General features: G+C 36.2%; 2 protein-coding genes and 2 long non-coding RNA genes across 5 annotated transcripts in view; 2 read left to right on the top strand and 2 right to left on the bottom strand.

The window, feature by feature from the left end:
- The first annotated feature begins 1,134 nt into the window (after positions 1 to 1,134).
- Positions 1,135 to 10,044, top strand: LOC138699625 (uncharacterized). Its single transcript, XR_011332046.1, has 2 exons — positions 1,135 to 1,733; positions 8,504 to 10,044. It is a non-coding gene; the product is annotated as an uncharacterized lncRNA (long non-coding RNA).
- On the bottom strand, positions 8,743 to 11,386 carry LOC138699626 (uncharacterized). Its single transcript, XR_011332047.1, has 2 exons — positions 10,928 to 11,386; positions 8,743 to 8,845 (listed from the first exon to the last, which is right to left on the bottom strand). It is a non-coding gene; the product is annotated as an uncharacterized lncRNA (long non-coding RNA).
- Positions 11,387 to 13,552: 2,166 nt separating this feature from the next.
- Positions 13,553 to 27,112, top strand: LOC138699633 (UDP-glycosyltransferase UGT5-like). Of its 2 annotated transcripts, XM_069825663.1 has the most exons (6): positions 13,553 to 14,246; positions 16,185 to 16,427; positions 20,696 to 21,538; positions 23,572 to 23,794; positions 24,401 to 24,620; positions 26,072 to 27,112. In XM_069825663.1, exons 3-6 carry the CDS (start codon positions 20,696 to 20,698, stop codon positions 26,352 to 26,354), a joined length of 1,569 nt encoding a protein of 522 aa, XP_069681764.1. In that variant the 5' UTR covers positions 13,553 to 14,246; positions 16,185 to 16,427; the 3' UTR covers positions 26,355 to 27,112. The 2 variants fall into 2 exon arrangements, with proteins under 2 accessions (XP_069681764.1, XP_069681763.1); XM_069825662.1 differs by lacking the exon at positions 16,185 to 16,427 and having other exon boundaries at positions 13,555 to 14,246.
- The window catches only part of LOC138699638 (UDP-glycosyltransferase UGT5-like), a 63,171-nt gene continuing 52,716 nt past the window's right edge, over positions 17,137 to 27,591 (bottom strand). The window contains exon 6 of the transcript XR_011332053.1: positions 17,137 to 18,453. The gene's annotated coding sequence lies outside the window, so the exon portion shown is untranslated. The remainder of the gene's footprint in view (positions 18,454 to 27,591) is intronic.

Raw genomic sequence — 27,591 nt, 5'->3', positions numbered from 1 at the left:
AACAAAAAAGTTTTCAGCCTACAAAGGTGAAATTGCAAATGTCTATTCTGAACACATCAATCTCCATCGAAGTTAATATTTTTTTTCTCGCTTTCCAAAAAATATTTTCAGTTCGATTTTTTTTCCTATGTTTTCCTTAGACATTGAGCTATCAATCCAAAAAATTACAGCGCGATTGATTAAGTATTATAGGAGCTACGACATGATATATATTTAAAGAAGCGGGAAGTGTATAAGCCAATGCTTCCTATAGGAGCACGGCCCGAGCGATATCGCTTGGTTATCAGTACTACAGTCCCGCCTAGACTCCGAGACTGTCGGGAATGACCTAGTATCGGTAATCCCGGGACCAAGAGAATCTCGTGTTCTCTATCAATGAGTCATTTGGCTACGTTAGGTACTCGCGCACCGAGCGAGACTACTGCCCGTGTGCACCATTCTCGATCAAAATTTGACCAAAGTTAAGTCGGCACTTGACCGTCTTCAACGCCAATTTGCGGAGTATCAATCTCGATCAAAGTTAAACAAGCGAGTTGATGATGATCAAATTTGATCACGGGTGTGGGACTGATTATCTTGAATTGAACATGGTCAAGTCGAGAAAACCAAAATGGCGGCACGATTTGACGTACTTGATGGAATCGAAGATGAAATGATGTATCTTGAACACGCAAATCACTGCGGAAATAATAGAATTGGTGTTATTGTAGAAAGAGGAGATCCTTTCGAAGATCTGGGAGACAGAAAATTTGAAGAGAGATTTCGACTGAGTAAAGAAACAGTGTGGTGGTTAGTGGACCAAATGAACGATAGGTTAGAGTTCCCTACCAACAGAAATAATCCCGTTTCTCCTATGAACAGAGTTTTGGCAACTTTACGATCGTATGCCACAGGTGCTTTTAATATTGTTATCGGGGACACTGCTAATATACATCGAACAACAGTGCAGCGTATCACCAGTGAAGTGTCGGAAATCATTGCATCGTTCTTTCCACGCTTCATTGTTTTTCCAGCAAGGGCCGATTTACAAAATGTAATGGATGGATTTCATCAAATAGATGGATTTCCGGGTGTGATAGGAACAATAGATTGTACACATATTAGAATTCAATCTCCTGGGGGAGATAACGCAGAACACTTCCGTAATAGGAAAGGTTATTTCTCTTTGAATTGTCAGACAATCAGTGATCACAATCTATTGATAAGGGATATTGTGGCAAGATGGGCAGGATCTGTGCATGATAGCACCATATTTCGTAACTGTGCTCGTAGAGCACAATTTGAAAATGGTGAAATACCGCATGGGTATTTATTAGGAGATGGAGGTTATGCCTGCAAACCATATTTATTAACTCCACTATTAAATCCACTAACTCCAGCCGAACAGCGATATAATAGAGCACACATCAAAACAAGGAACACTGTAGAAAGGCAGTATGGTATATGGAAAAGAAGGTTTCCAATACTGTCAGTGGGTTTGAGATGTGGTCTGCAGAAAGCCATGACTGTAATAACTGCTACTGCAGTACTGCATAACATTGCCAGAAGCACCAGCAATGAAGAACCGCCTGAAGATCCACAGATGGTGCGACTACTAGAGGAGTTACGAGGTTTAAGAGGCCCTGACATTGATGATGATGAACCTGTTCCCCAAGGAGAGTTGATGCAGCGCAATGATGCTGTGCCTGGGAGAGCATTTCGTCAAGCTATAATTAACCAACATTTTCAATAAGGTAAGTCAGTCAGTAGCATCAATGTAATAACATTGAAATTTAATTTTTGCTTTTAATTATGAACATTAATTTTAACTTTATATTTAGCAATTTCTGAAACACTTATTTTTTAGACAAAGCGCTAGAGTCATTCTGTGTCAGTGCAACTAAAACATGTCACCCACTGATAGCGATTGTTATGATATTTGGTCATGAGTTTTATGTGTACCAGTACAGAAATCTGGCAGAATTTAGATTATTCCGTTGTTGCATGAGTGAGTTACAGCCCGTTGAAGTTCATGTGTTCTCACTCAGTAACTGATATTGATGAGTGCAGAGTGGAACAAATGTAGATATAAAAAGTAAAGAATGAACGCCAGAGCCTCGATTCTTCCTTTATTTTATTCAATATACATTGGAGAATTTCGCAATATGGCTTCTTGCTATCAGTATACTGGTAATTTAGTTACCTAAGTGTCAAATTACTTCAAAAATTTAGATATGTATAATATTATAAAGAACAATTTGCTGTATATTCAGAATTGTAGATTTTTTTTAAGTGTGCACCAGTCTTTACTAGGGAAGAAAATTGTTTTTTTAGAAATGAGAGGTTCTCGAGAAAAAAAAAAATACTTTGATAAAATCTAGAAATTAAGCCATATAAAGCATATGTAAAATTATAATTTTCAAACTCTGCTTTGCATTATATTTCTGAAAAGTTTGGGTAGTTCACTTAAGCTATATATGGAATATTGATATAGGCCTACGAGTATTTTAGATAGTGTAAACTTGCTGTTGGCTTATTACTTTTTTTATTGTACAGGTATAATCTTTAATACTATAACAGTCTCAAAAGTCAATGTTGTTTGGTTGCTAATGCTCTGTGTATTGGAGTTCTTCCATTTGCATTCTTGCTTCCCAGTATTATGACAGATGTGTACTGTTAAATTTGTACAATTCTTGAGGTGTGTCATATCCATTATAGTATTTTCTTCTTTACAAAATAAATAATTAGGAGTATGAAAAATATTTATTTTATATAGATAAGCAGCCAAACAATCATATCACATATATAATTGAAAAAGTGCGACGACAGCTTTCATTCATGGGCATTCTGGAATTAAATTGTTATTGTTTAATAAAATATTCCATTGCTTATTTATACTCTCATGTAGGCCTACTAATTTTTTGTGTATTTCTTGTTGGATGATTTTCTTAATTATTACTTTGGAAAATTGAAATGATAAACATGAATTTTTAATTTGTTGGATCATTGTGCCTTTTTTTAATTTTTGTTAAGAAATCTGCTATCTCATTAACAAGAATTCCACAGTGTGAAGGAATCCATTGCAAAACTATTTATTGTGAAGAGATAACTTAGTGTTTGATACTTTGGTGAATTTCAGTAATTCTTTTTGTTGCATAGGTGTTTGCATTAATGGCTTGTATAACTGATTTAGAATCGCTAAATATAACAGCTTTATTAAAGAGGTTACTGTGATAGAAAAGTTGTTTTTATGTAGAATTGACTGCCTCAAGTTCTCATCAAAGTGAGTTGAATTTTGACCTAGAAATATATAAAAGCAAAATAATTTATTATATATTCCAGCACCAGTCGTATTATTAAAGTTATTGCTGATTTTAGAACCATCGGTGTAGATGTGTACCCATTCAGTTTCTGGAATCTTGTGTTGATAGTGTTATATTGTAATTTGGATTTTTAATCTATTGACAGGATAAGATGGAAGTTGTAACCTTTCCATACTATATTTGTCTAATGGTAGGCTATATTGGGGTTTTTTTTTAGATATTTAACTTTCTGTATGAAACCTTGTTGGATCTCTAAGCTTGTACGAGTATCTGAGAAGGTTCTCCAGTAGTCTACGTTAGGTATTCTTTTCAGTCTTTCATATAAAATAAGGCTGCGTTGATTTCTGTGTGATTGTAATGGAGTGTTATCTGTAAAACCTTGTCATAAAGTCAATGCATATGCTGCCTTTTGTTCAAATACTGATACCTGTCAAGGGTCTGTTAATGACAAATAAACAAACAAAAGAAGAGGAGAATTTCTGTTATGGAGAGAAGATATAGCAATATCAAGTCTTGTAACAAAGGCAACATGCTGTGATTACCATAAGAACAAATAATTATCTCTGGAGGTTTTCACTCATAGTGAGCAAGTGTAATTTGTTTAAAACACACAAAAAAACATATCTGGTTTGAAAGAGATATAGCCTACCTTGTTAATGCCAGGAAATTACAGAGGAAAGGACATAATGCTGCACTTGGCATAAAGATGTGTCCAAATTGCAGGAAAAATGATACTTACTTACTTACTGGCTTTTAAGGAACCCGGAGCTTCATTGCCGCCCTCACATAAGCCCGCCATTGGTCCCTATCCTGAGCAAAATTAATCCATTCTCTATCATCATATCCCACTTTGAAGGATTCGTATCAAGCTGTTTTTTTATGGTGATGGGTTGTTAGCTCTTCGCCCAACCCCCAAGCTGAGGACCACCCCTCATCGGCTGTCCGCGACTGCTTATTCAATATATATATATATATATATATATATATATATATATATATATATATATATATGCAGGAAAAATGATAAAAAAAATAATAGAAGTTTCTGAGGAAGCAAACAGTCCAGTCCTTTGGATGATCTTGTAGTCAAACTGTTATGGAAATTTTCTTTAAAGAGGGTATAAATGAAAGCCTTGTTAGTTTGGGTGTCTCAACATCCATGGCATCCCACAACACAGAACGGCATCTGTAGCCAAATATAAAATAGAACTTGCATCAACTTCTCTCAAAGCAAAACTAGGTAAATTTTATACGGGGGGGGGGGGGGGGGGAGAATCCTTTACCCTGATTCGGCTTCACTACCTGAAGAGGAAACACTTAGAACTGAAATAAAGCAAAAGACAGAAGATTTTGATATACTTTTAGACCTAATAATGCAAAAAATTCAAACTGTAACTAGCAGGGAAAAATTTAGTTACTAACACTAGTTTCTTAAATTTGGTCAAAAAAGAAAGAGAGTGAAGCAATGAAGAAAACTTGTGAAAGAGAAAGGGAGACTTTATCTTTGAAACATAAAAAGAGGAAAGAAGCTAGCAGATGAAACCGTGAAAATGGTAACTGGCTTTTATAATAATCTGAATTTACCAGAATATTGTCAGGCATCAGAGACAAAGCATTTAAAAAAATGTACATGAACAGAAATGCCTTATACTTTGCAATCTGCAAGAACTATACTCTACTTTTAAAGCAAAACCCTCTTCCACAATAGTTTGTTTTTCAACATTTTGCCAATTTATTAAGACCAAAACACTGTGTCAGCAGGATCACCAGGAACACAATTCCGTGTGTATGTAAAATACACAAAAATATCCAGCTCCTATTGACCAGTACAGAACTAAAAAGCAGCAGTAAAAAAGGAGAAGCGTATCTGAAAATGTTAGTCCTTTTTTTATATTTTTCTAGAAAGGGGGTCCATAGCTTTCACCATATTTTCAAAGGGGCCTCTTTTTCCAAAAAAAGATTAAAAACAACTGTCCTAGTGGAACTGACAATATTTTATCACTTTATTTCAATATCTTTTTTTCAAATTAGAGTGTTGTATTTATAATATATTTACATTATGTGCACAACTAAATGTTATCATTATGATTTTGCTTTAAGCATTTTCTTGTTTATATTTTTTTCCGTTTTTTTTTTCAGTAACCAGGGAAATGTCTGGAATAATGCTTTACTTCCCTATAACTTACTTCACTGATGACAGTCTTTTTAAATTTTATATTACTTGCATACGCTCATCTCGAACAGTAGAGCATTCGCGTGCTAAGCGAAGGGTCCCGGGATCGATACCCGGCCCCAGAACAATTTTTCCTTGAGATTATTCAAACCTGCTTTACAGGGAGCTACTACCTGAAAGCCAGATTTGCATGATTTGCATAGTATCATATGTTTGAGCATGCCTGATGTTGTAATGTGGCTCAATGTTATATTCTGTCCCTATAACAGAGTGCCCACATAGTAAGTGTTTGGCAAGTTTGTCAGTTTGAACAAAAAGAGTCACTTTAAATGTAGTGCTGGTACTTTTCTGTTCTCTTTGTAAATAGCTTCCTTACTGTAGCATAAAATACTTCGATCTTCAGTAATTTCATCCCTATTTAATTATGCTATGTTTAATTTGTACATCAGTAACTAATTCTTTCTTTGGTCTTAACTTCTATAATAAATTGTCCAGTCTTTATCATACAAGTAATGTTTAGTACTTTGATTTTATTGTAATTGTAAATTTAATATTAAATTATATTTTTGATATTGTAGTTGTAATCCCCTGGTAGAGGGAAAGAGAAGGCTACGGCCTTATCTCTCTCTACCAGGTTAAATAAATATTGTATCAATAGGTCTATCCATGATACAAACCGCAAGCAACCTTACTGCTAGGTTACAATAGGTCTGAGTGCGCGACACTGTCTGTTTGCATGTACAGAAGTTTCCAGCACCCGCCCATCTTCTGCACTGGGCGATGTGCCCACCATGAGTACGTCTGATCTACAACTTCTGTAGGGAAACACTTAAAGAAATTGAAATTTTTCTTTGTACCATAAAAGACATCATGAACTCGTGTCCAACTGAATAAACGATTTCAGCAAGCTTTTATAATTTCTGGTACTCACAGTCTACATCAATTTGTGTCCTTGTCAATAAATGAAATTGGTGCGAAAAGGTTAGTGCTGATGAACATTACAGCATCAGCTCACAATGGAAGTGCAATAATTACAGTTGGAGTGCAAACTCCAACGTGGCTTGTGTATATGATTCATACTGGTGCAAAAGATTTGCAGAAGCAGTAAATACTGATGAAAGGGATATAACTGTTAAATGTATGCGTCCACATGGCCCAGCATTATCATATTATAGGTCTCAAAGTGATACCTGTGAGGTTGCTTTTGAGCATTACACTGTGTGAAGGCAGTATGCACACAGCAACAGGAAGAACATAACAAATGAACCCATTAATTCCAAATGACAGGAATATTAAGGAAATAAAATGTCAAACATTTGTGTGAAAATTATATTACTAAACTTGGACCCGGGGTACAATTATAAATGTCTATTTTTGTTTGTATCAGATATGTAGTGGTTCTAAAAGCTATGTTGCTCCACATTTAGACTTTATTATGATGTATCATGTACAACCTTAGACACAAAAAATGATGGGCCGCCATACAAAGTCCCCTTCGGAAGACTTCAATTGATTCAATGAGAGCTTAGGTTAACACATGAAGAAATTTCTTATGCATGACTCCGCTCTTTTTCTTCTTTGTTTTGTTAGTTGCTTTTATTTGTCTGTTTATAGGTGTTATGAAGATATATGTGTTATAAGGAAGATATATTCAAATAATAAATTAAGTGCAAAATAAATATCCTTTCCCTAGTCGTGTAAACCAAGTGCTGTCCAAAATGGACTTAGACAAATTCACACTACAGGAGATCTGTCATTTTTTGTGTCTAAGGCTGTAAGTATATACAGTTAAAATACGCGCGCACACACACACACACACACATATATATATATATTTTACAAATAGCAGCGCATAAACTGAATAAAGTTATACAAGCTTATGAAATGGCAATTTCTACCATAAAAAACAAAAATGATGACATTCATAGGCCAAGAACCAGTAAGAAGTAAAATAGTTACTAATAATAAAATCACTGAGCAAACAAAGTCATTTAACTATTTAGGATGTTTACTGTCTCATGAGAATGAAAAAAATTACATCTCAAAGTTCCTAAAAATAACAGGACTCAAATAATATTTTTTAACCTACAAAATTTTCAAGGAGTACCTACTAGAGTAAAATTTGTAACAATTTGGCACTTCCAATGTTAATGTATGGCAGTGACATATGGACTCTAGAAACATCTGATAAATCAAGAATTAGAGCGGCTGAAATGAAGTTCATGAGAAAAACTGCGCAGTATAGCTATTTTGTTAGATCACAAGGCTAATAAACAAATTTTAAATTACCAGTAACTGAAAGTTACATCAGTGCTGGATTAAATACAAAAATAACTGGTTTGAACACATCCAATGGATGCCACGACATTGTCTCCCAAGAATAATGAAAAATTTCCAACCTTGGGGAACAAGACATTAGGAACGACCATTGAAACAACTACTGATAACTGATACTGAAACGGATTAACCATTTGGCCCAAATCCATGGAAAGTGTTATAATGTGTGTGTGCGTGTGTGTAAAAGAAAGCAAACAATTATAATTTCATATCAATAGTAATTTCAAAATCTTCAATAACAAACAAACAATTACATACAAGAATCAAGTACAATTATTCCATTTTTGCAGCAATTTTTGTTTCTGGAGTACCTTATAAACCGTGTTTGTGACATATATGCAATTTTTATATTTTCATGAAGCTATAACAAAGAAATGGTGCTACAGGTAAAACAAATATTTTGGTTATGTTCACATCTCAGGTAAGCAAACATGTTCACCTAATACGAAGATGATCTGAGATGGTGGGTGACATTTTGAAAGAATATTGGTTGAAATGACACGGAATGACCCAGTTGAAAACGGGAAGAGACAGTGGTAGGCATTTCAATTAACAGAATTTTTTTTTTTTCCAGTATTTTAGTTTCTGTCATAACACTGAAATTTTTAAGTTTTTTATCCTAATTTCTTTTAGATGTTCTTCCTCCATCATTCGTAATTGATTTTCCAGTACACTTATTCTTTTTTTAAAGGTGTCAGCTACAGCATCACATGAAGGTTTTGGTTTTTGAGGCATCCGACGACGATTCCATTGGTACTGCTTGGAGCTGGCTGGGGTCTTGGAGTGTGCCACTTCCTTTTCTTGGAAGATATTAGGCGATACCATATCGACTGGTGTCTGTACATTTACTCTCTGTGTGATGTCCTGTATTACAGTAGCTGATACATAGGGTCAATGTTTGTGGTTTTAATGTTCTTTTTTCCTCCGCCAGTCTTATATGTCTCTACTTTCTCATCTGCAAGGTCTTTGCGTAGACGTCTTTTTAAATTCTCATAGCATACTTTTAGATTTTGTGTAGACCTTTTTGTTACACCTAAAACATAAAGAAACATAAATATGTAAAAACCATGTTAATAATTATGCTGCTATATAGAAAATGTGGGTTAAATGTATTCACAGTCTCTATTAATGTATAATTTTCAACCATAAGTACAATATACTTCAAACTTTGTAGGGGACCCTGCATAAGCTTATTTAATTTTAGAAAGAAAGGAACTTGTGTAATTTTATTTTACTTATCACAGCTTCCAATAACTCCACATTATATTACATATTCATTATTTACAACGAGGTCAGTACTGGATTTCGTAACTTTTTTTTTTTCTGCAAAACCTCGATTTAATTGCTGTTTTACAAAAAGAATGTGAAATTTTTTTTGGAAATATACTCTCACTGTACAGCAAGCCTGGCTTGTCACTTTAGTTTAGGTTTGCTCAGCTTAACTTAGGTTTGGTGTATTTTATTAACAGTTTTGCCAAGTGTCAGGTTTTAAAACTGACCAGCATTTTCTAAAGTTTGTCAGCTTGTCAGTTCATATCTGTTGTCAGCTTTTGTCACAATTGCTGTGCCAATGTCTATTTTGTATTAATCGGTTTATTTAAGTTTTCAATACACATTTTTATAGAAACGACAAAATGAAACTCAGAACTCTCTCTTCCATTGCATGTTGCAAATTAAACTATGTTGGAAAGTGCCCTGAACAAGTGTTTGACAAAAAATATTTTAATAAAGTCAGATGTACCACACTGAAGAGTATAATAAAAATAATTCATAGCAATCTGGCTGTATTTGTTGTGTGTTTTACATTTCAAATGCTGAATAGTTTGTTATTGTATGCATGGTAATGTATTTACTTATTTTATCTTATGAAAATAATAATTAATGGTGTCAGCTTATTTTTGTTGTTTTTAACATGAATTTCAGCTTTTTCAGAATTTTAACTCGGCAACTCTGTATTAATAAAAAAAAAAGAGAAAATTGTTAAAAAAATATGTTTTTTTGTGTGTTTTTGTGAAGTAAAAAGTAGTTCAAAATAGTTTAATACTGACCTCACTGTAAATAGGCTATTTACCTATTACATATTATGTTCAATTGATGTAAATTATTTAATTTATCAGATAACTGTCATGTTCATTTGTATTAATGTAGACCGCTGGAATTTTTTAAAATTATAATACTACTTGATTATGATATTGAACACTGATATAAATTGCAATAAATTTATTTTATTCACTTCTGTCTAATCTTCAATTTCATTTAATCACTCCTTACACTACCCAACAGTTTTCACAGGGAGGTCTAATAATATATCGATGGCTAAAAAGTGATATGTCTCTGCAAGTTTGCAGATGAATAATAAAAATATATGTATTTTTTTTGTAAAAATAGACTAATATTTTATATATGTTTCTGGGGACTTTACTTGAGGACAAAATATTATTTAGGCCTAACTGTCCAATTTAATAATAAAGTAGTTATTATATGCTGGTAATAATATAGTAAAACTAAATGACCATTTTGTGGAATGCGAGATTATCACTTATTAGCTATAGATTTGCAGTTTCAAACTATTAGGACCTACATGACGTTTTGGACAATAAGGCTATTGACGCTTGAATTAAGAGAAATTACACGGATACCTTCCTTTCCCTCTTACTCCAAAATTCCAACCTTGTGAACACAAAATAAATGGATAAATTTCAGAACAAGGATACTTTCCTTTCCCTCTTACTCCAAAATTCCAATCTCATGCACACAAAATAAATTGGCACTAAAAACTTCCTTTTCGTATGCATGATGATGCGTATTCGACATACACAGATGAATTGCCTTTTTTTTTTTTTTTTTTTTTTTTTTTTTTTTTTTTTTTTTTTTTTTTTAGTGGGGTATCCGTATACTGAAATTTTCCCAAATAAATTATTGGCTCTGCAATGTCTCTTCGTAAGCAAGATGATGAGAATTCGACAAATACATACAAATCTGCTCTTTTTAGTAGCCTATTTCAAGATAATTGTCAGTGAGGTATCCGTATACTAAAATTTTCCCAATTATTATCAAAAGTATGAAATAACCACTGTATAAATTATGTGGAATTATGTAAACACGTATAACTCACCTGGAACAGCGTTGAATTGTGAGGTTAAATCCAACCAGGTAGCCTGCTTTTCTCTTAGAGAACTTCCGTCAGTACTTTTATTTTCTAATATAGATGCCGAATTGCCGACGAGTTCTAAAAGAATTCCCACTTCGAACTGTGAGAAGTTCGGTGCTCTTTTCTTTTTTTCTTCCATGAAACTTGTTTTGAAACCTGTGACGATGTTTGAAACAGTCCGACAAGGCGACAAACAAAAACGAAGCGATAATTGACAGAGTGCGTTCGTTCGCTGTTTTATACGCGGTTACCTAGCGCTCAGATGATTCTTCTCAAGCGAGCGTACCGTCAGCTGACGGTAATGAGTTGATCGAGGGAAAATGTCGGTGCACCGCATCTGTAACTTGATCATTGTCAAGAATTGACCATGTTTCCGTGATTGCTGATAAACGGGCTAGATGATCGAGAATGGTGCACACGGCCATACGATGATTGCGCAACCGAGAACAGGTCGATCCTGGGACCCTTCGCTTAGCACACGAATGCTCTACCGACTGACGGTGTCGTGTATAGTTCCTGGGGTAGCTCAGTCGGTAAGCGCTAAGCGAAGGTCCCGGGATCGATACCTGGCCCCGGAACAATTTTTCCTTGAAATTATTCAAACCTGCTTTACAGGGAGCTACTACCTGAAAGCCAGATTTGGTTAATGAAGACAGTTTATACAAACTAAAACCGTGTAAAGACACACATGTTAGGTAAACATACTTGGATAGCTTACCAACAATCATATATATGTCCAACACAGAAGCCAAATTGGTCATCAAAGGGTAAGCCTAGCTTAATGGCAAATAATCGCTTCAGAAACACAGTATTGCAAACAACAGAACAACCTTCTTGTAATCTAGCAAGAATTAGATCAGTACTGACTATTGTAGTTAATTGTATTAATTTAGGTATATCTAATGGACACAGGAAGTGAAAGTTTAAGTAATTATTTGTGAAAATGCTTTTTTAACATCTTAGTTTAAGTTAATTTTGTCAAAATATAACCTTAATCATTCACTGCATTGTAGCGATACAATAGCCATAATTTACAAAGGCAAAATATTAGCAACATAATTTCTCATTTCAATTCCGTTTCTGTCATTTCTGTTGCCATCATCGTCATCATCCTCAGCATAATTTTCTCCTTCATGTTCCTGTTCATGTCCATGGTCATTTTCATGATCAGGATCCTGAAGATGAAAATCATCAGTTAGTGCCATATTGTGAAGCACACAACAGGCTCTAATAAAGTGAACTACATCTGGTATACTTCTTAATTTTATATGGTACAGTTGCCTAAACTTCTGTTTCAAGAGACCAAAACAATGTTCGACTACATATCTGGATTTGGATAATTTTGTATTGAAATTTCTCTGTCTTCTAGTTAATTGTCCTCTGTCTGCAAAAGGTGTCAGTAGATTCCTTAAGCATGGGTAGCCGCTGTCTCCCAGAATGTAATGATCCTGACATTTTTCTTGTAGGGTGTTTGCCAGTGGTGATACTCTGAAGACCCTACTGTCGTGGACAGACCCAGGAAAACCTACGAATATGTCCCTGATTCTTCTCTGATGGTCATATACAACTTGCAGTTGTATAGAATGGAAATGTTTCCTATTTAAATAAGAATCCGGGTCATTGGAGGGCTTGTCAATTTTGATATGGCTCCCATCAATAACACCAATAACTCCAGGAAAACCATTCTCTCTGAAGTTCCTTTCTATTTCATTTTTTTCTGCTGGAGTGGGCCAAGAAATTATATGTTGTGACAGGTTGCTTAGAAAATACGTAATTTTCCTGATAATTTTGAAGAGACTGCTTATAGAGATATCGAATCGATCAGCAACATCTCTGAATGAAGATGTCTGATGACCAGCAAACCACAAAAATATAATAATTTGCTGGAATGAGCCCAACTTTCCATGCCGTCCTGATTGGTAATGAAAATATTGTGATATTTCAAATTGTTGTGAGACACTCTCTGCTACATGGCGACTTACACGAAAATGCTCAACAAATTCGCTGTCATTGTACCTAGGTATAGTATGTTCAAAATAATTTTCATTTTTAGGCCTGTCTCTTTCCTCAAATAATTCCAGCAGACCTAACTCATCCCCACTGGATATATATTCCATATCGTTGTCACTAGAAGTGCTTGAATGGGACATCTGAAATAACAATTATAGGCCTAAATTAACTTCTCTTTAAAAACACTTCCGGAACATAATTTTATTACAATTAATCTGTATCAAGAGTATACTCATCATAATCACAAATTGTGGGTGTTGTTTTAAAAATGAACTAAAATAGAAACATTAACTTCGCCTATGATATATATTTTATAAATTAAATATAAACAGCTTTACATTACGTATCCAGACAATTAAATGTTACAGTTATTGAATAAAAAATAATAGTACGCTTATAAATTATGCTGTAAAGTTTTAAAATAATACGGACGCTTATATATAGTATTACCTTCCTGAAAAATGGCAATTATACGAAACAACAGTACTAAAATACAATTTATTATTTATTTAGGGCATGTTCGTATAGGTTATGTATTCGTATAGGTTATGTTGTAAATAACATGAAGAAAACCAACGAGCTTTGTAGAAAACAATGGCAAAACTATCTTGATGCGCATGCGTCATCTATGATTTGAGATTAGTTTGCACTTGATTCGCAAATCAATTCTGCCTGTTAGGAATCGATTTGAAATCAGTCTGATGTGCTGTACGAACGTGTGACTATTAGTCAGAAACAGTTTGAGTTTGAAGTTTGCGCTGTGCGAACAGCAAAATCCATGTGCGCATGACCGGAATCGTTCAAACCAGTTTGGAACTGCTGTGCGAACAAACCTATGAGGCAGTCTGCCCGACTCTAGTGGCTGTAGCGACTGATATTTTCTGTCCTTATCTGTTGTCTTTGTCTTCCAAGTCTCGTGCACCGTGCACCGAGTGACAACATCGAACTGCCGCTAGCACTCGACTGGCGTAGGCCATATGCCTTATTATTCTGAAACCGCTTATAGTTTTAGACCGGCGTATGTTTTTTGCATACTGTGATTGCCACTATCATGTTACATAATGTTTACATTATTTTCATAGAGAGGCTCCTCTGAGTACAACAGAGTGCAGTTGATAACATCTCGGTACACAGAGACGGAGAGATAAAGCGTTAAAGCAGCAGTAGGCAGTAGCGACCTTGTCTATGGTAGTGACTTGGTGTTAAGTGATGCACAATTGAGTCTGCAAGTGGAAGACGAAAAATATACAGGCTGGATCACGAATAAGCTAGGGTGAGTACAAAACTTTCATAGCACAAGTTGCAACGCAATTTTCCGCTTCGCTAACAGTAAACATTCATATCCTCACAATTTCATGAGTTTTTTAAGCAGTTAATCACAAGTTATAAGCAGACTGCCTCCGTGGTCTGTTCGTCAGCATGCTGGCTTCCAGATCAGGAGGTTCGATTCCCGGGCTCGACTCTCGGTGAATTTTTCTTGAAGAAGAGAAATTCCCTGAGAGTCTGGAAATTTGTATGAATGTGAGTGTGATTTTGAGTGTGCCCGGTTAATATTAATTAACCAATCATCACAAATATAAAAATACATCAGGACTTTCGCTGGGCAGTAACCTGAAGACACGTTTCAGAGTCACATTGTTGACAAGTAACTCCATCTGTTACACAACCATAAAGCATCTAATAGATGCTATAGCGTTACCAACAACGAAAAAAAAAAGTTATAAGCAGGTCTCGACATTAAAAAAAGAAAAAAGAAAACAGTTTTAGACGCCTAAAATAGGCTTGGAAAGTATTGTACGCAGTCTCTGATAAATAACAATAACAATAAGCTGCAAAGTGAAATTGTGTAATTTTGTCATCTATATAAGAGTGTTAGAAGCTGTGGTGAAACTAGCGCTGACGTAGTTACGGTAATTTCGGAAGTGAAAATCGTTGAATTTATAAGGGATTTTTTTGTGGAGATGCAGTTGATCGTCTATGCAAGGCAAAACAAAAACCTAAACTAACCAAACCTGACCTGTCACAGATTCGTAGGCCTATATGAAAGGTGTAGGCCCTATAAGCGGAAAACGAAGGGAACTATCTCGGCGATAATTTTGCCAAAGTGGTAATAGAATTAACAGCAAAGAATCTATATTCAATGAAGTAATATTCTAACATGAATATTAATGTCTTAAAACGGATATCGCCACCGACGTAGTTCAGTCGGCTAAGGCCTTTGCCTCCGACCCGGAGTTGCGCTCGGGCGCAGGTTAGATTCTCGCTTGGGCTGATTGCCTGGTTGAGTTTTTTCTGAGGTTTTTCCCAACCGTAAGGCGAATATCAAGTAATCTATGGCGAATCCTTGGTCTCATCTCGCCAAATACCATCTCGCTATCGTCAATCCCATCGACACTAAATATGATCATAGTTGATACAGCGTCGGCGTTGTTATATAACCAAGTAAAACAACTTACTTACTTACTGGCTTTTAAGGAACCCGAAGGCTCATTGCCGCCCTCACATAAGCTCGCCATTCGTCCCTATCCTGAGCAAGATTAACCCATTCTCTATCATCATATTCCACCTCCCTCAAATCCATTTTAATATTATCTTCCCATCTACGTCTCGGCCTCCCCAAAGGTCTTTTTCTCTCTGGCCTCCCAACTAACACTCTATATGCATTTCTGGATTCGCCCATATGTGCTACATGCCCTGCCCATCTCAAACGTCTGGATTTAATGTTCCTAATTATGTCAGGTGAAGAATACAATACGTGCAGTTCTGTGTTGTGTAGCTTTCTCCATTCTCCTCATCCCTCTTAGCCCCAAATATTTTCCTAAGCCCTTATTCTCAAACACTCTTAACCTATGTTCCTCTCTCAAAGTGAGAGTCCAAGTTTCACAACCATACAAAACAACCGGTAATATAACTGTTTTATAAATTCTATCAGTTTTTTTGACAGCAGACTGGATGATAAAAGCTTCTCAACCGAATAATAACAGGTATTTCCCATATTTATTCTGTGTTTAATTTTCTCCCGAGTATCATTTATACGAGGCGCATCCAGAAAGTAAGATTCCCTATTTTTTTTAAAAAGAACACACACTTTCAGGAAAACATTTATTGGCAACAGGTACAGCAATGTTTCAGCTACTTTTCAACATAGCCACCATCAGAATTGAGATACTTGTCGTATCGTGGGATCAATTTTTGTATCCCTCTGTCGTAGAACTCTGCCGCCTGTGAATGGAACCAGCGTGTGACAGACGTCTTCAGCTCTTCGTCGTTGCCAAAACGCTCATCGGAGGACAGGAATTTCTTGAGGTGCAAGAAAACGTGAAAATCGCTGGCAGCAAGATCAGGACTGTAGGGTAGATGATCAAACAACTCCCAACCAAATTCCGTCAAAACAGCTGCTGTGCGCCGAGCCGTATGTGGACTAGCATTGTCATGGAGGAGCACAACACCTGCAGTAAGCATTTCACGCCTCTTGTTTTGAATGGCACGTCGAAATTTTCGCAGTGTTTCACAGTAACGGTCTGCATTCACTGTTTCACCTCTTGGAAGGAAGTCAATGAGCAGAATGCCCTTCCTGTCCCAGAACACCGTGCACATCACTTTCCGTACTGACAGCGTCTGTTTGAATTTCGTCCTGACCGGAGATCCACTATGCCGCCAATGCATTGACTGCTGCTTGGTTTCCGGGGTGAAGTGCGAAATCCAAGTCTCATCGCCCGTGACGATCCTGTTGAGGAACTCGTCGCCATCATCGTGATACCGTTGCAGAAATGTCAGTGCTGCTCCTAAACGTTGCATTCTGTGTTCGGGTGTCAGGTTTTTTCGGCACCCACCTGGCACACACTTCTTTGAACAGCAGGTGCTTAGTGACAATCTCATGCAACAAGGATCGCGATATCTGCGGAAAATGGCTGCTCAGCTCCGTAATCGTGAAGCGACAGTTCTCCATGATGCACTGCCGCACCAGCTCAACACGATTATCATTGATGAGGGACTGTCGCCCACTGCGCTCTTCATCATGGACACTTTGACGATCTTCGGAAAACTGCCTACACAGCGACGCACCATCTGCTTACTCATGATGTTCGGCCCATAAACCTGACAGAGCTGCCGATGAATTTCAATTGGCGCAGAGCTTCCATTTCGGACCACTGCTACCACGCTACTGGCACCAGGCGGGACCTGTCCAGCTGGCATACGATTGATACGTCATAGATCTGTTACGCATGCGCAATTGACACGGCTAATTACGTTTACTTTCAAGGGGAATGCATCGGGAAACTTACTTTCTGGATGCGCCTCGTATTTGTTATTGTTGCTCCCAGGTATTTGAATTTTTCCACCTCTTCAAAGGAAAAATTTCTAATTTTTATATTTCCATTTCGTACCGTATACATAATCATATACTTTGTCTTTTCGGGATTTACTTCCAAACCTATCTCTTTACTTGCTTCAAGTAAAATTCCCGTATTCTCCCTAGTCTTTTGTTGATTTTTTCCTAACATATTCACGTCATCTGCATAGACAAGCAGCTGATGTAACCCGTTCAATTCCAAACCCTCTCTGTTATCCTGGACTTTCCTAATGGCATACTCTTGACTTCTAGAGCAGCGGTCGTCAGCACAAAGCACGATGGGGCTAGAGTCTCTTACCCGCGGAAAACGCAGGTATGCTCTCTATCTCTCCCAGTTGCACGACGGTGCACACGGGATGGTACTGCATACCCTTTGCACATTTCAGCGAGTGCTGACGACCACTGCTCTAGAGAAAAGTTAAAAAGTAAAGGTTATAGTGCATCTCCTTGCTTTAGCCCACAGTGAATTGAAAAAGCATCTGACAGAAACTGACATATACGGAGTCTGCTGTATGTTTCAGTGAGACACATTTTAATTTATCGAACTAATTTCTTCGGAATACCAAATTCAATAAGAATATCATATAAAACTTCCCTCTTAACCGAGTCATATCCCTTTTTGAAATCTATGAATAACTGATGCACTGTACCCTTATACTCCCATTTTTTCTCCATTATCTGTCGAATACAAAATATCTGATAAATAGTTGATCTATTACACCTAAAACCAACCGATGATCTCCAATAATTTCATCAACATATGGAGTTAATCTTCTCAAAAGAATATTGGACAATGTCAACCAAGTAAAACAACAGATACCAAAAATATTTTTTGAGCATATAGATAACATATTTCATGCATCTATTCGTTTTACTTGGTGATTTAGGTTCATATAATAATTATCAGCAAAGTGGAAGTATTCCCCTGAACTGATCACCACGCTGAACATCGTGAGTTTCAAATCGTACTGTAATAAAAACAGCGATGTATAGGTCGTTGCAATAGAAACAGAAGCTTTAATGTCATGTACTTACTGCCTGTGAGCCACATGAGTAGAATGAGTCCGCTGTGATTTTCAATAGATGATGGTGCAGCAAGCCTCGAGTCTAACTCCCCACTATAGTCCTATGGAGAAGAAGATCTAAGTAAATAAACAGAAAAACACTTAACAAGTTGTATGCATAATAAGGCTTGCCTGCCTCTGTATTTCTAGTGCCTTGAGAATCCTGCAAGGGCTGTCGCCACTAGACCTCCACACTATAGAAGACGTTAGACTAGCTGTATACAGGATAACTATGGTGGGCAATTGAAAAGAAGGCCACCGAAATATACAGTAGGATTTTGTGCCATAAAAACCGCCATGAAAAATTCTGTACTAGATATGTCATTTCATTATACAGCACCCTCGATTATTTTTTTTTCGGAATTGTGAATGACATTTCGGGATTATGTAAGGTTCCTTAAGGATTTGGATTATTTTGATAAGTATTTATGTATAATAATAATAATAATAATAATAATAAGAAGAAGAAGAAGAAGAAGAAGACGAAGAAGAAGAATGTATTGCTAGAACAAAGATACATATTTTTTTACATAAAAATCTCTCTATCACTCCCGAAAAGAATACATTCTCATGCTCAGGTGACACTTCAAAGTAGGCCTACATATTTCAGCAATTCTTAAAATTGAGATCATAGAACGATCAGATTGAACAAATAACCTACAAATTTATATTTTCCGAGACCATCTGATCTTTTTCACAGAAGGAACTTATATGGACGGACAACCAGGGACTGAGGTGTGTAGATTACCACCAAAACAAACATCTTTGTTAGCTTAGACATATAGTCTACATTCTTTCAGGTAGATGTATTTCCAAATTTAAGATGTCAAAATTTCTATGAAAGTAGTAATTACTCGATTCTCACATAGAAAGGCTTGTTTCCCAATTCCCATCAGGTCAACTCTAAGCTTGTATGGGAATGCATTAAAACCCTCGAAGCTCTATCCCTACGGGATCACGTGAAACTGCGTTGGATACCAGGACATTGTGGCATTAACGGTAACAAATATGCAGATACACTGGCAAACAAGGACATTGGAAACGTCTTCACTGGACCAAGATCAACTTGCGGGATCAGCAAGAACTAAGCTAGAATCCCAATATATCAGTGGAGCAGGAAGCAACAACAGGAATGGTGTCATAACTTTTCTGGCCAGTGTTTTACCAAAATTCTTATTAAAGGACGTAACAGCATTGACAAAACCCCAATCCACGGAGAATGACGGCAACTTAAGAGAGTGATTGGAATAATTACTGAACATGGTCCGTTCAGGAAACGTCTTCGGAACATAAAACTTTTTCGTGGCAATCCCATGTTCCATCTCTGAGAATAAACCTAAGGGACAGCCAGGCACATACACTACTTCAAAAGAGTGAAGCTCTGAAAAGACGAAGAGTCACTCTTTCCGAGGGACTTAATAGCTTTGGAGACGAGTCTACTAATCTTGTACGTAAAGTTCTTAATAGAGCTTAATGTACAAGGGTAGGATTTGCGAGTACCGGTACACAGAAAGTCATTTTCAGCTGAAGTGCCTTGGTATATAACATGTCGTAACTATACCAAAAGTTAGTTTTGAGTAGATGCAACATAAACATTTCAAAGTCGTATGAAAATTCAGGACTGCCAAGTACCAGTATGAGTCTTGCAGACTTTACACTTGAACTTGGAGATACGATAGTTCTATGGTTTGATAGAGGATAAAATAAAGATTACAAAACTGTCTGCAACTCAAAATTAAATTTTTGCGAGTTACGACAGTATTATCCTTGGGGTGCGATGTATCATCTTCACAATATCAAAACGTAGGTAAATAAAATGTCTTACTAGATCAGCGATGTCAGACAAGGGACTAAACGGAACGGAGCGCTCCACTAGACTGGTTTCGCGCTCCGGTGTTTCCACAGACATAAGCAAGTTCAAGCTCCAGTCTAGCTCCATAACCGGTATTGGAGCTTACAACTCTGACACTACTGTACTAGATCTATAATTTTGTCTTCTAATGTTATTCTTCATATAATTTTTATATTCCATGTAATGTTACGACATAATCTTTGTTTAGATATTATTCTATTCAGCTTTTTATTCTTTAGCCTACAGTTCAGGTTTACATATTAGCAATTTTACACGTTTCACATGTTCAAGTCAACGTCACGCTGTTTTTTCTAGTTTTTTAAATTTTTTAATTTTCCATAGAATGTTCTCACATAACCATTGCTCCTATATTATTCTATTTAGCTCTTAATTCTTTATGGTTCAGGTTTAGCTACATATTAGCAATAATTTCACATGTTTCCGATTTTCAGATGTTCAAGTCGACGACACAAGTGTGTTTATTGGTCCTGACATCTCTGTTGCTGGTGCTACAGAGTGTTTCTTCTGCCAGATTTCTCGTCATATACCACAGCAAGATCAGGAGCCGCTTCTCCATGGTAGAGCCGTATATGAAAGCCTTGGTCAGCAGAGGACACCAGGTCGTGGTTGTTGGACACTATCCACAGAAACAGCCAATACCGAACTATACAGACATCATACTGGAGGAAGTTGCAGGTGGCTTGAACCCAGGAGCAGGTCTGTCCGTAGAAATTGCGTTAAAAACATTCAACCCTGTGATGAACGTTATAACAGTCGCAGATTTTGGGGTGCATACTTGTAACGCAGTGCTCTTGCATCCAGAATTCATAAAATTCATTAAATCCAATCAGAAATTTGATGCAGTTATCTACGATCTTCTCCACACAGACTGCTTCTTACCACTATCAACGAAGTATGGAGCTGTATCTATAGGTGTCAGCCCAACTGTACTGATGCCATGGGTGAATGATCCAATGGGTAATCCAGACAATCCATCCTATATCCCAAATCTCTTCACTCCATATTCAGATCAGATGAATTTCATTGCACGGACTGTAAACTCTGTGACAATGGTACTGTTCAAAGTGATTTACTACTTCAAGTCGTATCGTCCATCACAGGAAATAGCACGACAGCATTTCGGTCAAGATGTGCCTGAGTTAAGCGTCCTGGCCCGCAACATGAGCCTGGTGTTGGTCAACAGCCACTTCAGCTTGAATTCACCCAGACCTCTAGTGCCGGGTGTAGTGGAAGTTGGTGGGATGCACATCCCTCCTCCTCAACAGCTGCCAAAGGTGAGGCTATGTTTTAGCATTATAATTTAAATTTTGAAGTAATGCTACTGCTTTCTCCTGAAGATGCACTTTCTTATGTAGAAGTAGAGAGGTGTTCACAGCAATATCTTCTTTTATTTTTATGACATAGTCGTAATTATATTGTGTAACAGTGCTTCTGTTAGGCAACCAGTGGCATGTCCCTCCCCCAGTATCATTGCTGCTTATAACCACGAATTCAAAGCTCTTCGCCAGATTAGATCTTATGTACTGTACTATGTTCTACTAATAACATTCGCTACTCACCCTCCTCACAGAAGCTACTGGAAGTGTCACCCATCTTGTGTTATAGCCTACATAATTCACATTGCATCATTCATTGAACCTTTTTCATTAAATCTAAGCTATTTACTAAATTTAATGTTGTTTTTTTCCATGGAAGTTTTTCTTTGTTTAGACACATGATTTAATTTTCTGTAGGTCTATGTAAATTTTTCTAAATTTGTACGTACTCCTGCACCGAATACATAACCATTGCAAAACACAACACAATAAACAGAACTTATTCTTAGCTGAGTCACTGTGTGCCTTTTATGCTGGCTGTCAAGGACAAATTAGACTGGCACAGCTGATTTTGGCGGACAGGTATTCAGCTTTCACGTAATGATCTCTATCTCTCTGTTTCTCATGTACACAAAAGAGCTAATCTCTGAAAGATAATATAAACGTCAGGAGTGATAAAATATGCTAAGCATTTGGGAATTCACCAGCCATGCAGATAAGGGGAGACGAGCTCGTGGGAATAGTCAAATAGGTATGTTTTGTGGTTAATCATAAAAAAGGAATGTCCAATTTTGAAAACGAATATTAGGAAGAGGAATCGTGTGTAACCGGTACAACAAAGGTAAACTTTAGACGTAAATTTTCTGTCTGCTCATTCCGTGTAGAGAAACAATACCAAATTTTGTGGAAAAGTTTAATGAACCAGGTTCTGTGATGTAAATTATGTACGGTATCATAAAAATCTAAAACACTTCCAGGAGAGTATAGGGTAAGTAAGCCTACTGTATGTTATTAATACACAGTACCAGTAGTAAGTTTGAATCTGTTGAAGCTCCATGAGATTGTGGATGCAAGCAGCAGCAGTAGTAGTGGACCAGTTGCCGGTCGGCTGATAGAAACATCGAGAACATTTGCTGGGACTCACTGTATATTGTCAACATGCTACCATAACAAATGCAAAAGAAACCATAATTAGTCTACCTAAGCTGCATTACACTAACCTAAGTTCCCTACATAAGCTACACTATTATAACCTAAGCTACCTAACCATTTTATTCTATTTACCAAAGCCGTCCTTTTTAGCTTAATTTACACTATTTATCTAGTTTGTTCTAATTACCCTATTGTTTTCTACCTATGCTTCCTAAGCTACATTTCTCTACTCAGCTGAACATATCTACCTAATAAAATAATAAATTAAACGAACCTAACTTAACATACCTTACCTAAACTACATTTATAATGTGCTATACTAGGTTATAGATTCAGATGAAAAATGTTTTGGCTTGGTTTTGTGTTGATTTTAGTTTTTCTCTTTGCTAACGTAATAGCTATTTCAGTCCCATATTCCCCACAATGGGCTGGGATTCATTGGAAAACTATGTTTTTGTTTATGTATTGAATTGGTTTTATTGTGCAGAAGATTTTCTTCCAGGCCCCTGATTTTCATAATAAGATACCTAACCACAAAAGAAATACTGAAACTGATTAATTTTATAACTTCTTTACTGTGTTAACAATAGAAAATTATCTGGCTGACTACTTTCGAAATGGTATTCTTCATTGTCCGAAGCCTAAGAATACCACTTCGAAACTGGTCAGCCAGGTAATTTTCTAATATTACACAGTGAAGAAATCATAAAGTAAATCAGTGATAATAGAAGTGTTCAGAGAGTGTGTCCAAAAATGAAGAATATTGAAAGAAAACAGTGAAAGGTACTGGAGATGCTGGCAGTTCCTCATCATTAAAGTAAGTTAACTTGGTGTTTCAGCACATACAAGAATATCTGGATAGTGCAGAGCATGGAGTTATCTACTTCAGCTTGGGCTCTGTGATCCAAGCGAAGACACTGCCTGCTGACAAGAGGGATGCATTCCTACAAGCGTTTGCTGAACTACCACAAAAAGTTCTGTGGAAATGGGAAGGAGAGTCATTGCCAGGACAGACTAAGAACGTACACATCGAGAAGTGGTGTCCACAGGCAGATATCCTGAGTAAGAACAATCCATTTTTACATCTGTTCCATCTACCATTGTACTTGTCCTCAGGCAATATAATCCCATGCTTCATCATTTCTCATTTTCAATACATAATTGTGCCCTTACTGTTCAAAAATATATATTTTAGATTAGATTGAGAAAGATTAACTTTTGTATGAGATTTAGATGTAAATAGAAACAAAGAGCATAGTTAGCTTCAGAAGAGAAATAACTAACCATCACCTGTATTTGGACATTGATTAAAGAATTTGTCCCATGCCCTGGTGTCATGGTCATAAGCTTCATGCCTGGGGATTCCATTACGAAATTCATGCTGGTTCGAGTCCTCATTGTGGAAAAAATTTTGCTCACGAAAATTCGGCCAATGTATGTGACTGATGCCCACCCAGCATCATGATGCATTTGGGGAACTACGATAGGTTACAAAATTCAGTTACAATAACCAGCTTTCTATAAAATCTGGAACAGGCATCAGGACAGAATTATCTGCAGGAAAACATCATTTTCTGTCATACGTTTAAAATAGTTGCAGAGGTAGGCTCTAAATATGGGCCAATTCTAAGATACGAAACCAGCTTAACCAGTACACATTTTTTCCAGGACACCCGAATGTGGTAGCATTCCTCTCACATGGTGGCCTGATGGGCACCCTGGAGGCACTGTATGGGGGAGTCCCTATTGTGGGAATTCCTTTCTTTGGCGACCAGAAAACTAACCTTGCGAACCTGATGGCGAAGGGCATTGCAGTCAAACTGGATTATGAAGAAATTACAAAACAGAAAGTTCTAGATTCTTTAAGGACCATTCTGGAGCAACCAAGGTAAAGCTTAAATTATTGTAAAAATTACAAATTTGTATCTTTTATCTTGTTAAAAGTTACATGAGATAGTGTGCGAATCACAAAACATGACTCACCCAAATCATTTCCACTTTCTATGGAGGATCTAATCACTTTTACATGCAACATGATTAGTAAAGTTCACTAAAGACAAAAAATAATAAATAAATAATATGGAACGTGAAAATTATTAAGAATTTGTACAATATATGAAAAAGAAGAAAAAATTTGTATTTGGACAAAAAAGGAAGAGTAAAGGCCATTTCCACGAAAGTATATCATGAATTTTTCGCAAAATAACAGCATCAAAGGTCGTTTTACTCTTACAGCAGGAATAATAATGTTTAAGTACAGCCAATGAGACTGTAAACAGTGTCTATGTACAAATGAGTTAAGTTAATCATATATTTCTTTCGGAATGCACATTTAAAATACAGTGAAATACCCAAAATTTTCACATTATATTTTGGGTATTAAAAATAAAGTTATATTCAAAACTTTACAACAGTTCTTAGCAAAAACTTCTCCTTCATATTAAAATGAATTTAATATATATTCCTTATTGTATACACAACAACAGCAATACCAGTATCACTTGACTTAACAGCAATGTTACACCTCAGTGTAGTCATATCTAGAACAATAACTTTTCACTTACCCTCAGTTTCTATTAGAGACAGAAATATCAAATTTTATGAGTAGCTGTCACACATACGATAAGAATGTTGATGCTCTAAGGTCATTACTTTATATTGTTCATAATTATACACATACGCTAAGCCCAGGACTACGAACTGATTCAACATTTTGATTTGTCGTCTTGGTTAAGTCCCCTCATACAATGCATATTAATAATGATTCATTATAAAACTACTCGACAGTTTCATACTGTATTTACACATATTTGTGCATTTCATTGGACGTTTATAAGAAATTCTGGACCACTGGCATCTGTAGATAGGCTACCGGTACTAAGTAATCATCTGATTTCTCCTTTTCGGTGCTAGAAATGCTGGAAAAGTGTAGATATTTCCGAGAAAATCTCATAATCCATTTCTATAGCATCATAATATTGTCTCCATTGAGTAAGTAAAATGTTAGGGCCTATATGTAAATCAAAATTAAATTTGTGCCCAATTTAAAATTCCCATTTTTCACATAGATTTATTTCTAAGTACTGGTTTGCCAACATAAACATTTACAGCAATGTTGAAACAGATTCCAATACAAAATGAAAGCAAATGATTAAAGTTAACCAAAGTTGACTGACTCTAATAACACCACATGATCTCATGAATAAAAATGATGTAAATTAGGTCGTCCTCCAATGTAACAGACATAATGTTTGATACATGGTTCTAGTCTTATTCCAAAATATGGAGTCATGTTATATTAGTATGAAATGCATTTATACATGGTGTAAAATGTTGCAGCTACATGGAGAATGCACGACACACTGCACAAATCTACAGGGACAGACCCCTCTCTGCTCTTGACACTGCCATCTTCTGGACCGAGTATGTCCTCAGGCACAAAGGGGCTCCCCATCTAAGGTCTGCAGCTGTAGACCTGACTTGGTACCAATATTTTCTGCTAGATGTGATTGCTTTCATAGCCGCAATCATTCTTTTGTTTCTCCTGGCAGTAAGGAAGTTGTTCACACTCATATTTGGTTCTAAGAAGACAACACATAAGAAGAAGAAGAAAGAAAACTGATGGCTATTTATAATTAAATTTTACCATATCAGTTTAAATAGGTTTTGTAAGTAAATTTGTGTACGGGTATTTATTTTTACTTGTTTTTAATTAGTACTTCTCCTTAATCGCTTTCTTGTATTTTGTAATTGAAACTCGAGACAGTAGTGCTGAGTTTCTCTGCTCAACAGATTGATACAGACCATTACTGCTGTCAAATCATGTGTGAGAGCAGATATTCATGTTCACTTTTCCCTGTGTGTCCAATAGAAATTTTAATTTACTTATGTTTTACAGGAAATTATTGTGAATGAAGGTACAAGAATTGGTCACTTTCGCATTTAAGTAGGGCTAAGAAATATGTATAAAATACACTTCTTATGCTTTTAAAACAGAGATGTCTCTGAACCATTTGAGAGGTTGGATGAAAGTTATAAAGTGTTCTTAAAGGAGTGTAAACAAAATATTTTAATATTGTTAAATTACATATGGTTTTTAAAGGGACATTTTAAGCTGCAGATTTCGCATTACTTGTTATTTTATGCAGGAATTACAAAATAATTATCTGTACTACAAAAGAAAATAATTAAAAATAAAGTTAACTCCAAAATCAATATTGGTACAATTATTACAGTGGTAGCGTACTGTACCTTTTATTGCCAGTATTGTATATAGAAGCAAGCATGAAAAATGCCAATCTACTTTTTTAAAAAAGAAATACATATAATTGGAAAAACCAATAGCCTACACTCACCATATAGATATTTGGTGAGAGACACTGAAACAATTCTGATGCTTTCACTAAATTTGAAAGAATAATTTCCTATTGTATGTTAACAGTTTCACTCATGCTAATTTTCAGATAAAAAAAAAAATAAATTGTGACTGATTGTCAACTCTAGCACTATAAGAGTGAATCTAGTACCAACGAAAGTGCCCAACCCAAAGTTTAAAGTCACTGTTGTTTTATTTTTGGAAATCCAATCAAGGATTACTTCTAAATTGCTGACTTAAAGTGATGCGAATTTTTCAAGGTACTGTTGAAGTCAGCTCAGTCTCTAAATAAAATGTATGAACGAAAAACAGAAGTTTTATTCGTAGTTCAGAATGACGTTTTTAAATGTATTTGTTGAAAACCTTATGATCAGGACTTCTTCATAAAAATAGGGATAGTTAACATCTTTTCAAAAATAAATACGGACATCAGGACAAACCTGCAAAATACGGTATGAAAATGTTCTGTTATTACATTTTAATT

Source organism: Periplaneta americana, chromosome 5 (genome assembly GCF_040183065.1).
Source record: "Periplaneta americana isolate PAMFEO1 chromosome 5, P.americana_PAMFEO1_priV1, whole genome shotgun sequence".
Classification (NCBI taxonomy): Eukaryota; Metazoa; Arthropoda; class Insecta; order Blattodea; family Blattidae; genus Periplaneta; species Periplaneta americana.
The sequence above is the reverse complement of the archived record's forward strand: the minus strand, read 5'-3'. Positions and strand labels throughout refer to the sequence as shown.